This window comes from Halichoerus grypus, chromosome 10, assembly GCF_964656455.1.
Source record: "Halichoerus grypus chromosome 10, mHalGry1.hap1.1, whole genome shotgun sequence".
In the NCBI taxonomy this organism is placed as follows: domain Eukaryota; kingdom Metazoa; phylum Chordata; class Mammalia; order Carnivora; family Phocidae; genus Halichoerus; species Halichoerus grypus.
The window spans coordinates 29,096,052-29,110,491 of NC_135721.1; the positions used below are offsets into that span (position 1 = coordinate 29,096,052).

Below are 14,440 nucleotides of genomic sequence, written 5' to 3' on the forward strand. Positions count from 1 at the left end.
GAAAGAAAAAGAAAGAAAGAAAGAAAAGTTCTTACAAATCTCTTCCTTCCTTCTTACACATGCCCATTCATTTCAAGCTGATAATTTTGCTTTCCCATACACAGTTGTATTGGGGACAATGTTATTCCACCATACTTGGCTTATCACCACTTCATTTTCTAAATCAAATCAAGTCGAACTCCAAACTGCCAATTTCCAGGGAAATCAAAATTCCATCATTACAGGGGCTTCCTCCTTCCCCGAACCAGCTCCTAGAAACCTTGTGCAGTCAACAACATCCAGGGAGATCCCCTGCACTGCTCAGTGTCCAAGCCCATGTTACCTGTAGAAGTTGGGCACTCCATTGTTTTCTGAATGGTGGCATCTTGGGAAAGATGGGGCAGTCCCATGCCTAAGGCTTCACCCTGAGGGGCACCCCAGGTATTGCTCCAAGATGATGCTCCTCCAAGGCAGCTGTTAGGGAACAGGATCATTTCCCTTACTGGGACCTACCTGCCCACTCCCACCTTCCCAGTCTTAGATCATTTCCTCTCCATCACTCTTTGGGCCAACCAAGCCCAGTGCCCTCAAACAAGGGGAATTTGGAGAGACTAATTCCCAATGCCTGAGGGAGAGTTTTCTTTGGGCAACTCTGCCCTCCCTCTTGCAACCTTGAGTTCCAGAGGTGTTTAAAGACAAATGCCTGACTACCTTCTTAGAATAGTATGAAGGAGTGGCACCTGGGTGGCTCAGTCACTTAAGTGGCTGTCTTTGGCTCAGGTCGTGATCCCAGGGTCCTGGGATTGAGCACCATATCGGGCTCTCTGCTCAGCGGGGAGCCTGCTTCTCCCTCTCCCACTCCCCCTGCTTGTGTTCCCTCTCTCTCTGTCAAATAAATAAATAAAATCTTAATAAAAAAAAAAGAATAGTATGAGGGAAAAAATACAATGAAAATAAACATAAGTTAATGTCTCAATAAATTAGCCTGCTGTATGGTCCATGGTAAAGTTCACCATACTCTATGAAATGAGAGTTTCACCAAGTTTATGTTTAGAGGTGATTTTTCGAGGTTCTCGTTTCCCCATTATGTTTCCGAGCCATGGAGCTGGCCTTCCTTAGAGGCACGTCAGTGGTAGATTTAGTCAGCACAAACCTGTTCAAGCATTTTCTAACAAATGACCAAAATGTGGCTACATTTTTCTGGATTGTGGAAAGCCTCAAATGATTGAAGGGTTTAGGTGTGTTCGTAACACTCTTCTCTGAAGGCAGTCACGATACCTTATGAATTTTAAGGATTAACTTCATTTATGTGTAGATTATGTGTTCAAAAAGGGCCTACTCTTCAACTCATGAATATTTCAGCCCACACTGTAATAAACACATCATACGTTTCCCCTTAGTCTGCCAACAACTCTCGAACAATCCCTGCCCGTCAGTGCCTGTAGAGAAAGAAAAAAGCTTTTAAGTTATCAAATTTCCTCAGTAGCTTTTCTACATGGAAGGAAGCCCCAGAATAGCCTCAGAAGCAATGGCTTCAGTGAAGAGTGGGTTCAGATGAGGTGGCACCGCACCGGTGAGAGCCATGACGATCAGCTCCTTAGAACGTGGTACCAGCTCTCCAGCCTGCAGTCTCTCTGACTTCACTGACCACCCAATCTTGTGTCAGATAAAATAAAGTTATGCCGAGGTGAGACTTCCTGGACCCAATTCCCATTGCCAAACACACACTAAACTAGTTTGGATGGTTCCTGTGTGTGCTGCACTTCCTCTGTTTTGTACTTATCACCCATTCTTTTTTTTTTTAATATTTTATTTATTTATTTGCCAGAGAGAGAGAGAGAGAGAGCATGCACACAAACGGGGGAGTGGCAGGCAGAGGGAGAAGCAGACTCTCCGCTGAGCAAGGAGCCCGATGCCAAGTACATGAAGACCTAATTAGTGTTCATTGAGTATATGTTGAATGGATGGACAGACAAATGAACAGTAAAAACAACAACAAAAATCCACTATAAAATAAAGCAAAATGTGGTGATTATTACATAAGAATAACAAGGGATATATGAGTAGCGTTCATACTGATTTCACAAAGGAGCATTTGAGGTAGGACATGAACTATAAGTAGAATTTTACAGACAGAGATAGGTGGAGGGCTTTCCAGGTAGACTAAGCCCAGATATCCTGGGGAAAAAGTGGAAGGTGAGGTCAGGATATAGTGAGTGAGGTGGTTGGTTTAAGTGTGGTGGAAGTCCTGGGAGATGCACCTGGGACGTGCGTTAGGACTAGGCAAGGCCATTCAGAGAAGCTTTGTTCTTGGCCATTCATTAGACGGTGGGGACCCTCAGAGTCTTCAGAGCCATCTACATGATGAAGACAACAATCAGCAAGATAAACAACAGCAGGATGTTCTCCACAGGCAGTGAAGCTACATTCTGAAATATTTCCACTACGTTTGAGTCTGTTGAAATAGTCTTAGCTTGCGGTGAAATGTACAACCTTTAATTCACATAGTTCTCTCCAATAAGTTAACCTTAATACCTTGTAAGGCACGGAAAGATCTTTGCAATCAACCTTGAAAGGTTGATGATTCCCAGCAGTACTGCCTTGGGCATGAAGAGGTAATTGTTCTGGGACTTGGTTATTTAGTGCATTGGACACTGATGAAGAGATATACAGCTCGAGGTGGTTGTCGGATTTGGGTATAACACGCACACAGCTTCTTGAGTAGGTTCGCATGTTGTTAGCTGCAGCAACTTGTAAGTAATCCCCAGTGTGTGCTAGCTTCTTAGAAACCTGGTGCCAACACCAGTGCATCCTCTGCACAGATCGGTGTGTGTGCCCTTTCTCAGACCATGAAAAAGGAAGAGGATTAACTTTCTAGCCCTCCTTCTAGGGGTGAGAAGAGAGGTGCAATTTTTTAGTTGGTAAACTCTACCATGGCAATTCTCAGGAATAACAGGAAAACAATGGGATAAATGCACAGATGCATACACACACACATACACACACATGTGTGTGCGCACACATACACATAACCTCTATGCAAGAAATATTCACCTGCTGATGGTTGTCAGTGATCTTTGAGTTCAGAAAAGTCCTGTAGGATTAGAGTAGGGAAGAGCAATTTAACTCTTTCTCTTCAGTTATGGAAGAAGCAACCAGGTGGAGGTGGCAAAGTCTTGGCTTTAGAGCCAGAGGGCCTGAGTTCAGGTCCTCCCTCTGCCACTTACTTGATACCTGAGCTTGAGCAAGTCAACGCACTTCTCTGAAATATAGAAACAATATACTTCTCAAGGTTTTGTAAAGATCAAGTGAAAAAATGTGTATTAGAGTCCTTAGTGAACTAGAAATAGGTTATTTTTAGAGACACAAACTTTTGCAGCTGCCCAAAAGCTGTGTCGCCACAGACAGATGAACCTCCGCTATCCAATCACTCCTTCCTCACTGTCCTTCCATGGCATATGGATAAAGGTATTGTCTCAAGCCTGGTTAGAAGGACCAAACTTCACAGACTTTTTGACGTGCTTAAGGCTTGGGCTTGGAGTTACCTGTTGAGGCATGTGCTCTTTACTGGGTCTGTCTTTATAAACATTTTCCATCATATGTCTTATGTTTCCCTCGACTGTTGCTTGATATAGTCTTCTTGAGAAATCTTTCATGACCAGAGGAAAATATTCTTTGACCCCCCACGGCTTCACAACTTGGCAAAAAGCTTGGCTCAGGTGAGAGTGTGGGACAGTGCTGGAATCAGACATCAGAGTTCAAATCCAACGCCACCATGAACTAACGCTATAATTTCATCATCCCAGTGTTAGCTTGGCCACCATGGGTCCTCAAATGCCAGATTAAGCCTGTGTAAATACCAATTCTATACTCTTTTTAGAAGTCTGGAGCATGCGCCATGATTTCTGGAGCATCTGCAGTGTACTTCCTCATGATTTCTCTACCTAGTTACTCCTGTGTTCCCATGGCCTTCCTGTTTTGCCCTGCCCTGTGACTCAGCTACTTTACTAACTCCTACAAGAAACTTCCCTGCATCTGAGGTTTTATCTATTTTGGAGTCTTTACTACAGATTTTCAAGGACCAACAGATGAGGTCACCTCATGGATCGTAAAATCTTCCACCAGCTCATTCTACCCTCACCCTCCCTCCCTAACCATCTCATGCCCCACCCACTCTCTCCTGAATAACAAGACGATTTTATGGGTAGATGTTTCTCCTTGCCTCTCTGAAGAGTTCAGCCCACACACAGGCCCTTGGAAGCTCAGCCTCTAACCCAAGTAGGCTTATTAAGAAATTTCTTCTGAAAAAAACTAATGTGTAGTCCTGAAAAGAGTGCTAGCAAGAACACTTGTTGACTTCTTGGTTATAGCGGGATTATTAATTCATCTAATTCTCTCATGATTTGACCCCTGCTTACCTCCCAGACTGCATCATAGACCCCTCTCTCCCTCATCCACTGTTCTCTATACACACTGGCCTCCTTTATGTTCTTCAAACCACCAAGCCCATTCCCACATCAGGGTTTTTGCCCTGGTTCTTCTTTCTGTCTGGAGGGTCCTTCTTCTAGACCTTTGCTGGCTGGCACCTTCTCATCACCAAGTACCAGTGGTAGGAGATTAAGTAGACAGGAGTACAGAGACCAATCCTTTAGGGCCTTGTAGAACATCTCAAGGAGCTTGGACATTATCCTAAGGGCAATAGGAAGCTAGTGAGGGTTTTAAGCAGGAGATTGATGAAATGTGATTACTTTTTTTTTTAAGTATCACACTGGCTGCGCAATGGAGAAAGGACTGGGGCAAAGGGAAGGGCAACATGGAAGGAAGAAGACAAGATACGAGGCTATTATGTTAATAGTCCAGACAGGAAATGTTGGTGACTTGGACCAACATAGAGGTAGAGAGGAATAGCAGCTTCAGAAACAAAACTAATAAGATTTGCTAATGGACTGGTTTCATTCATTCACTCATTCAGGATTCTTTTTTTTTATATTTTATTTATTTATTTGATAGAGAAAGACATAGAGGGCATATGCAAGCGGTGGGGAGGGACAGATGGGGAGGGAGAGAATCTCAAGCAGACTCCCTGCTGAGCATGAAGCCTGCCATGGGGCTGGATCTCATGAACCTGAGATCATGACCTGAGCCAAAACCAAGAGTTGGATGCTTAACAGCCTGAGCTACCCAGGCGCCCTTCAGCAGACATTCTTGATTGGCAGTAAACAAAACAGAAATCCCTGCCTTTGTGGAGTATATATTCTAGTAGGTGAATGAAGATACAAGTGAAACTGGGACCTTGAAAAGTAGTAGCATTTAAACAGATAAAAGGAAAAAGGGTTCCAGGTGTGAGAAATGATCCAAGCCAGGTTTGCAAGATAATATGCATTTGGAAAGTATCAGCAACTGTAGTGGCAAGCCCAGAAGTTCTGTGGAGGGGACTATGGAAAGGCCTTACAGATTTTAGAATTTTTTCAGAGGCAGCAAAAAGGTATTGATGGGTTTTTACACAGAGATTCAAGGTAGTTTGAGGACTTTAAGAAAAATGGGAAAGAATGCTTTGCAAAAGAAGTCACTATAAAGGAAAGATTACCATGATTTTGTCACTGGGTGTCAGGATCAAGGAGAAGGAAATATTCATCTTCAAATTTTACTTAATGGTCTTTTTTTTTTTTAAAGATTTTATTTATTTATTTGAGACAGAGAGAATGAGAGAGAGAGAGAGAGCACATGAGAGGGGGGAGGGTCAGAGGGAGAAGCAGGCTCCCTGCCGAGCAGGGAGCCCGATGCGGGACTCGATCCAGGGACTCCAGGATCATGACCTGAGCCGAAGGCAGTCGCTTAACCAACTGAGCCACCCAGGCGCCCTTAATGGTCATTTTTATTTCATTAAATTAACATTTTTGTATAATTCTCTTAAAGTAGGATTTTGCTCTACTTCAATATCACAGTCTAACAAAATCAACTTTCATATCAAAACTACTTTTGCATAAATGTTTTTATGTTATAACAATTCTTCCTCATAAGCAGCCAGGAGGCGAGCTTACAATGGCTTTCTCTGAATGGATTAGGAAATCTGTTTTCCAAAAGCAACATAGCCTGCCTGGGATCAGCAAAGAGACAAATGGAAAACAAGAAGTAGAGTCTTCCCTTTGATTTGGCCTGCTGCGTCATTGGCTTATTGTATGTGACATCACCTGGTCTGAATACCCGTCACCTGATCCGCTCTTAGATCAGGCAGGAGACCCAACCCAGGGTAGGAGCACACGCAGTGCTGCCTCTAAGATTCCAGTATTGCAGGAAATAGTGGCTCAGACACTACGGGTTTTGCCCACGGACCCTCTGAGATCCATACAGCAATCACAGGACCTCAGGGAGCAGCATCTAAAGGTCATCTTTTAGTTCTAACTATCCGGGTTGCAGATGGTTCTCTTTTGCCTGTGGCTGGTGCCAAGGGCCTCTGGGAAGAAATCCTTGGTGGATTCTGCGATGCTCTGATGTTGAGCTGTGTCATGAAAGTGATAGCGACCATGAGAAGGCAAGGCATCCTGTGAGGGAGAAGAAGAGCACATGGCCGAGGAACAGGTCTCTGTGCAAAGGTTCTACCCAAGCAGCTCTGGGCAACTCCAGGATCTCTGGGCTCCCTAACTACCACAGCGATGACTCAGGAAGGAATGGGAGAGGCTCTTGCCTTGCTTTCTGAAAACGTTCCTGGCAGGAAACCTTTTGATGACTTCTAACTAAGTTGTCTCCTGAGGTTAACAGTGGGGTATTCTTGAGCTGCCTTAATTTTTACTTGTCCTCTTAAAGAAGTCTTATTTCTGCACATCTGAGAAAACACCCAGAGAAAGGTGAAGGGAGACACGAAAATGAATCTGAACAACAAAAGAGAAAGAAAAAGGAAAACCTAAGGTGTAGGATCAAATAGTTCAAAAGTGTTCAGAGGAAATGCAAAGAGAAGTCACTTCGTTTGGGCCTTAAGTGGATGGAGGAAAGATTCTCAGAGGTTACAAGAAAACAGACGACTTCACAAACAACCGGGTGAATACTGGAAAGAACTAAACCGTGGTTTCCATACTCAAAGAAGAGTGGCCAAAAAGATGCAAATGGCTGCCACTTCCAGAGGCCGGATTCAGACATTACACTTTCCAGTGATTTTGGCAATTACTTTTAATTAGCTCACTCTCTCCAGCTTAATATTCTGTACAAATTTAACAAATATTTGACCTTTAGCCACACTTTGCCATTGCGCCCTGTTTTTCCAAAGCACATGAGCGTATGTGCTTGATTTAATTTTTCCCTGCTAGGGGTCCAGTTAAGTCACTGATTTTACTGATCGAACTGGGTGCAGTTAAAGCAGATCTCATTTAACTTACTTCCAGGCCTTTGTAAAAACTGAGACCAAACAAACAAACAAACACCCCTTAAGGGAAAGGGGAACTTGATTAGCAGGAAGCAAAATATTCCCATGTGACCTTTTCCCCCTTGTCTTTTTAAACCAACTATTTCATGGAAAACCCCTTCCTGTACTGTGAATACCCTGAAGTCTTTCAGTAGCTTTGATCACTGTGTAACACTCATGCAGTAAGCTTCTAGATTTCCCCCCCTTTTAACTTCTCCACTCCAGAAAATTTGGGTTGGCCTGCCAGGAGAGCCAAAACCTCTGGGAGCCAAAGTCACATCCACATTAAATCCCAGTTCAGAGCTGGTCACCTCCTAGTTCAAATACCTGAGAACCAAGAAGGCAGGTCCATTTTGTGTCCAGGTGAAGGAGCAGATGCATTTGGGAGTGGGGGAGTGGGGTGCAGAAGGGAGGGGAGCTGAGCACATCCAATTACACCCAGGGATCAATTAACTAATTTCAGGAGAGAAGACACTGGCGTCTTTAGGCCCCAAAGTGCCTTTTTAAAAAAAATAAACAAATATTCTAAGGCTCAAAATAGTAAATGCAGCCTTGAGTATCAGGATTGAAAAGAATGAAAGATAAAAGGAACACAGCTTTGGAGAGGAGGCCACCTGTGGTAGGGAGGAGAAAACGCGCAGGCTGCTCAGAGCACAGGGCTTGGCTTCTTAACCGAGACCACAAGTTGTTTTAGCCTGCGATCAGACCTGCCCCCCCCCACCCCCAGGAGAAGGGCTTCCATGCTGGCCCAGCCCTGCATGGCCAAGATCGACTGGGAGGAGTGTTTAGGAAAAGAGCAGGAGTTCTAACTTCACTTCTCCCCGTAGTCTGAGTGAAACGCAACTCTGCTCTGTCCAGGTACATAAGGGTTAAAAAAAAAAAAGAAAAGAGTGTGTGTCTTGGATACAGCTGGAAGCCATTAACAACTCTGAGACCATCTCGGTAACCCAGTCAGAGGGTGGGTGGCCTGGCAGAGATCCTGGATCCCTGTGTGTAATCACGGACTCTTAGCACTGGGCGGGGCTTTATTTCTCCCTCCCACCCAATGCAGAAATCCCCTCTTCACTGTTCAGTCCCTGCTCGCATGCTTCAGAGCATGCACTGCTTCAGGAGGCAGCCCCTTCCTTCAGGGGCAACCTCAGGCACTAGAAAGTTCTTCTTGGCAGAATTTGCCTCTGTAGAAAATCTCCCCTTTCGTTCTCCCTTGGCCGTCTGGTGTCATGGCACACAACAGTCCTACTTGGGAAGACAAGGACCCCTTTCCTCCTCCAGATTCTCACCTCCTCGTGGACGAACAGCGCCGTCTGCCAGCCAGCCCTCACATCTGATGGTTTCTGGACTCTTCCTGAGCCTGCTTACTCTCTGAACTGTGCTCATGTTTCAGAGTCCCTTGTGAAGAACGGGGCCCAGAACAGAAGACATTCCTAGCTACAAGGGCACCAGGATAGTATTGTCTAGGAGACCTTTCCCTTCAGGAGTTTTGAGGGCCATTTTTTCAGGAAAGACGCAGCAAGTCCCCCTTTCAGGTACTGCCACTAGACAATCTGTGCCACCTCATTCCCGGGCAAGCTCTCAGCTCTGGAAGACTTGCCTGATGGACAGTGCTAGTCTGGCAATGGCTGCAACAAAGCCAAAAAGGAGAGAGGAAAGAATGAATTTCTTCTGGATGCTCCATGGGGGATTTCCACACTTTCCACCAAGTGTTGAGGGAGATGAGTAAAGATGGCTCTCATCTTGACCTGGATCTAGGACCCGTTCTCTAGGACCACAACCAAAGATCTCTTTCATTATCTGTCTCCCCGTCCAAAAACCTTCCATTGTGCCCCACCTCCTGAACAGAAGACAAGCACTGCCGCCTCCCTCACCTGGCCCAGCCCTCCCATTCTCCATCCTCCTGCCCGGCTCCAGCACAGGGCCTCTCAGGCAGCAGGCCAACCTGGTCCTGGCCTCCTGGCCACCGGGGCCCAGCCTCCCTCATTTACCCTTCCTGAAATGCCTTCCCTCTGTCCTGTAAGGTTGTCTGAGAGGTCCCTCTTTTCCTGGGCTAGCTCCTGAGCATCTGAAAAACCAGTGTTCTCCAGCCATGGGCTCAAGGTGACATTTCTGACCCTTGGAGGTGGGTCTTTTCCCAGAGTTCTCCTCTTCAATTGTCTGGAGAAGCACAAGATTCCACCTCTGTTTCTGCTCTCAGCAGGTTAAATGCAACTGATGGTCATTGTTGTTCTTTTGGTCTGAGGAATGTCCTAATTATATCTTTGCTTTCATTATATGGAGAGGACCCAGGGTCAGCCCAGGCTCTGGCTTTTGGAGATTAAGTAAATGAACAGTTATGACCTAACAGAGTCACCCCATATATAAGCTGATACCACTAAGTGTAATTTTGACCTCATTTTGCTTTCCCAGCTGTGCCCGAGATCAACTGCGATGTCAAAGCTGGAAAGATAATCAATCCTGAGTTTGTTGTAAAATGTCCGGCAGGATGCCAAGACCCGAAATACCACGTTTATGGCACGGATATCTATGCATCCTACTCAAGCGTGTGTGGTGCCGCGATTCACAGGTGGGTAGCTCCAAGCTACTTAACAACGAGCAGTCAGGCTGTGGGGAGGGAGCTCCCCGTGCAGGTTGCCTGATTGAGCAAGCAACACTGTACACATGTAACTGAGCATCCAGTACTTCTTGTGGCAACCCTACCCCATGGGATTACGCAGAAGCCATGCGTGGTCCCAGATCTCCTTTCACAGTGCTCCGTGGAAAGGACTGACTTCTCCCCGACCCTAAGGGGATGGGGAGGAGAATTCTACTTTCTCATGTTCATGACAAGGAAACCATAGTTCTCGGTGACATAAAGCATGTTTATTCTACCTGTATGTACTGAATGAGGAAATAATAGGGATGTGACTAAGGAAGGCCTGGAAATTTGGAGAAGAAATGTCACAGCAGTGGTGATGGCCTGGAGACGAGTAGAACAGGAAAAGTGAGGAAGAGGGTGACAGGTGGTTCTGCTTGGGCAGCTGTTGGTTTGGGCTCCAGGGAGGACAGGAAGTAGGACATGCTTTGAACTAAGTAACTGACTAAATGAAGAGAGGCAGAAGTGACCTTCACAGAATCCTCAGACCTTTTTGCTTAGGCTGGGAGTCCAAACTCAGGGAGATGCATGTTTACTTCCTATCTTTGATAATAAGGCTAAGAGTGTCCATGTCAAGCATCTCACTTATGTCACCTTATTTAATCCTCACAGTTCCCTATGTGGTAGCTACTACTGTTATCCACATCCCACATCTTAAAGAGGAGAGAGACTGACTAGCTTTTCTAAGGCTGCACTATTAACAAGTATCCAAGTGGGGACTCAAACCTAAGTCCAGTGCCCACGCTCCTAACCACCACTTTGAGACGCTTTGGGACACAACTCCGGAATCAATGCTCAGCCACCAGATACTGGGCAAAGTTTCTGAAGTATTCGGGCTTCAGGATCTTTTTCCTTCTCTTTACTTGCACACCAGTCAGGTGATGGATCCATTTATCCCTGCCAGAGAGAGGGGGAAAGATGTAAAATTTACTCCCTCTCCAGGTGTCTCGTCAGTGGCTTCTCAGAAATTTGGGGAAGCAGCAAGAACAAAGTCTATGTGTAAACTGAGATTTAAGAATTACTAGCAGAGTCTGTTTGCCGTCCTCCTCACCGCTACTGTGGAGGGCTGATGAGCTTGACTGATTTTCCAACGGGAGCAGGACTCTGAAGGCTCTATTATGGAGAGGTAGGGAAACATTCAAGAAAAACTATACCAAACCCTGTTTCTTAACCCCAGACCGTAGAAAAAATATTTTGCTTTCACTCTGAAAGAAATTTCATGCAAAAAGGAAAGAGTTACACAAATCTACCCATACGTGTGTGTGCACGAATACACACATGCCTGCTCCCACACATGTTTGCACACATGTGCATGCTCACATGCATCCTTACACATGCGTGTGCGTGCCCGAACAGCATCCACACCATGAGCACTCTCCAGTCCGTGTCTGTGTGGACGCTGATGTCTGTTGCAGGGGCCGAGCCTGTCTTAAGGTCACCTATATTTTTCCAGCTGGGATCCAAAATGGTTGGCACTTGCTTCCTCTGTCCCTTGCTGGCTCTGTCTTGCCTTTCTGTGTTTCCCAGGCAGGTCAGAGTCGCATGAGTTAATCCAGCCTCACAAAGATGTCGTCATAATCACAGTAATCCCTTGCACTGTGATTCTCTCCTTCTAGCATCATCTCAACCCCACGAGGCTGCTGTTAACATTCCCATTTGTTAGAAGAGGAGCTGAGAAATAAGGAAGCTAATTCAATGGCTAGTTAGTTGCATATTCAGGATTAGAGCTCATGTCCCGGGACTTCCAGTCCAGAGCCCAAGCGACACATTTACATAAGAACAGGGGAGCCCCAGTACTGCTTAATATACAAAGGGAGGTGGATGCAGACTTTGGACCAGTAAGAGTCGGAACAGCTTTATGATGGATGGACACACCACCGGGGACAAAATAAGAAGGGTATTGACAAGGACCAGGACTCGGCAATCCCAGCGTTTGGATTGGGGTATAGGAACTCGTGGAGAGACTATAGAGGAGGGTAGAGGGGTGGAGAAGAACTTGAATGTTTCAAAAAACAAGATTTGCTACTTGAGCAACCAAGTGCCCTTTGAAACTTCCTGGACCAGCGTCTGATCTAGTGGGAAACTCTATTCAGAAAGAAGTATCACTGTCCATGAGAAGGATGAATAGAGGTCTTAAGGGAGAACAGATAGGAATTTAGGATACTCTCAGTTGTTTTTTTTTCACACACAGAACAAGTCTGTTTTCAGAAGGCAGGATTCAAGACAGAGAACTTGAGTAGAAAGTACACACGGGGCCTCCAATATTGGCCTGTCAGAGCCCCCCATGATCAGAACTGGGAGGCTGGAGAGAGCACACTTTGGTTTAGACATTCAGATTAGCTTTAGGATTTAATATTCATACAATATATCATAATCAGATGTCTTATTATGAGTGATTCCCTCGATTCTTTCAAACCAAAGGGATGATGAATGTATTTGAGGCATCATATTTTGGCTCAGTCTTGTCCTGAATCAACCTCTGTATTTAGAGTGGGACCAAGTGCTGGGGAGAAGGAAGATTTCTCCCCAATGGGGCGATGAGGGGGCAACCCCCATGCAGAGCACTCTTCATGCTGATTTCTGACCAGATGCCTACCCTGAGAATGGCAATTGTTCAAATCCCAGCCCTTTTCTCCGAACCATGCAGCTGACCCTCAGCTGAGCCCAGGCCCCTGGCACCGGGGTCAGGGAGGACAGGAATCTTCAGGCTATGTCTAGCATCAAGCAGGGCATCTGAGGATGCAAAGAAGTGAAACCGGTTTTTGCTCTTTCAGAGAATATATATGAGGTGCTATCCCTGAGTGAGGATAGAAATGAGGTCACATTTACATAAATTCTCCAAAGTACCATGGCTCCTATCTGCTTCCTAAGTGAAACCACAGCCTCTTGCAGACTCTCTCCCTCCTCCAGTGTCTCCTCCAGTGGTCGAGTCTCTGGTGCATTCCACCTCCATGGACTGCCGTTGGCATCTGGAGTTTATAGACCACTGACCTCCCCAGCATCTACCCTTCTCTAGAATATCTGAGAAGATCCACATCCTCCAGTTAAGTCCATCCTCAAGATGAGGCATCCCTCTTGCCTGCAACAGAGAAATCTCATGAGCACACCATAGTTCCGTCCTGCACCTTCCCTGAAGGCTGGGTTTTCAGTCTCATATCACCCTCAGATGGGGCGTCAGCAGCCCTGTCCAGCTTGAGAAGCCCCTGGGCCCTTCCCATTTCCTCCAACAGCGTGAGGGAAGCTCACCACAGGCCCCCCTCCCCCCTCACTGCGAATGGCACCTGCCGTGCTTCGGACTTCACTTCAACAGGAGACCAAGTGCCCCCACACACATTTCCTCAATACAATGGACTATGAAACCAAGGGCAGAATAATTTCCTGGGAGGGAAAGAAAAAAGCTGTTATTTCTATCTTCCCCATTAATTATAAGTAAAGGGAGCAGGGGATATTTTTTTTTTTCAAATAAATAGAATGTTCAGCCTACACAAGGGCCGTGCTTGTCAATGTTGAATGGCCAGCTCCCCCAAAGCAGGGGTAGTGCTGAGTTATCAATTTCAGGGGTTTAAATCCTCCCACCATGGCTGATTTCAAGCTACCGTGTGAAGTGAACCAACTCTCACAATCCTGGAAAGTTAACAGTTGGCTTTCATAAGCCCTTGTGGGTGGCATCCATACTCCACCGACAGGCCTTCCAACGCACGCAGAAGGATAAAATACTGTCTTTTCCCTAAGAAAAACGTCTAATCTAGTTGGGAGACAAAAATCAACTCAAGAAATGTTTAGGAAATCTCACAAGACCAAATAAAATCAGAGTCTGGGTTGTGAGACAAGAGTCTGAGGCATCGTTAGGAAGGGATGGAGCCAAGTCTTTTCAGAATCTCTGTGGAGAAGAAAGTGTTGGGCCTCGTCAGGCAGAAGTGGGAGCTGGTTTTCCAGAGGGAAAGAGCAGCCTGAACAAGACGCGTGAGTGGAAACCATGTGCTCTGTTGGGGGCGCTGAGACCAGCCTGGCTGCACCTGGGAGACCTGAGCTAACAGATTCTGAGCTCCCAAGAGAAAAGAGAGGGCAGGGTCACAAAGATTTGGAAAGATGACCCTCAAAAAATAAATAAAAATAAATAAATAAATAAAAATCTCTCCAGGTCAGGAAAAAAAAAAAAGATTTGGAAAGATGAGGAGTTGGCATCAGGAGGTACCTGTGCTTTTGGACTCTGAGGGGCAACTGTGACCAAGTGGGACAAACCCAGGATTCCAGGTCAGCTAGACCTGGGTTCAAATCCCTCCCTTGCAATTTAACCAGTTACAAAATCTGGACTGAGTCACTCCACTGGTCCAAGCCCGATTCTGGGAAATGGGAACAATAGCACCGCCTTCCCTCTGCAACTCACAGGTTTGCCGGGAGGAGCCGGCGAGAAACCTCACACAGGGATGATTTTA

General features: G+C 45.8%; 1 protein-coding gene across 3 annotated transcripts in view; it reads left to right on the forward strand.

The window, feature by feature from the left end:
- The window catches only part of VIT (vitrin), a 100,995-nt gene that overhangs the window by 33,405 nt on the left and 53,150 nt on the right, over window positions 1-14,440 (forward strand). For all 3 annotated transcript variants that reach the window (XM_036121500.2, XM_078056182.1, XM_078056183.1), the window contains exon 4: window positions 9,779-9,935. In XM_036121500.2, the coding sequence (XP_035977393.1) occupies window positions 9,779-9,935 (157 nt within the window). The remainder of the gene's footprint in view (window positions 1-9,778; window positions 9,936-14,440) is intronic.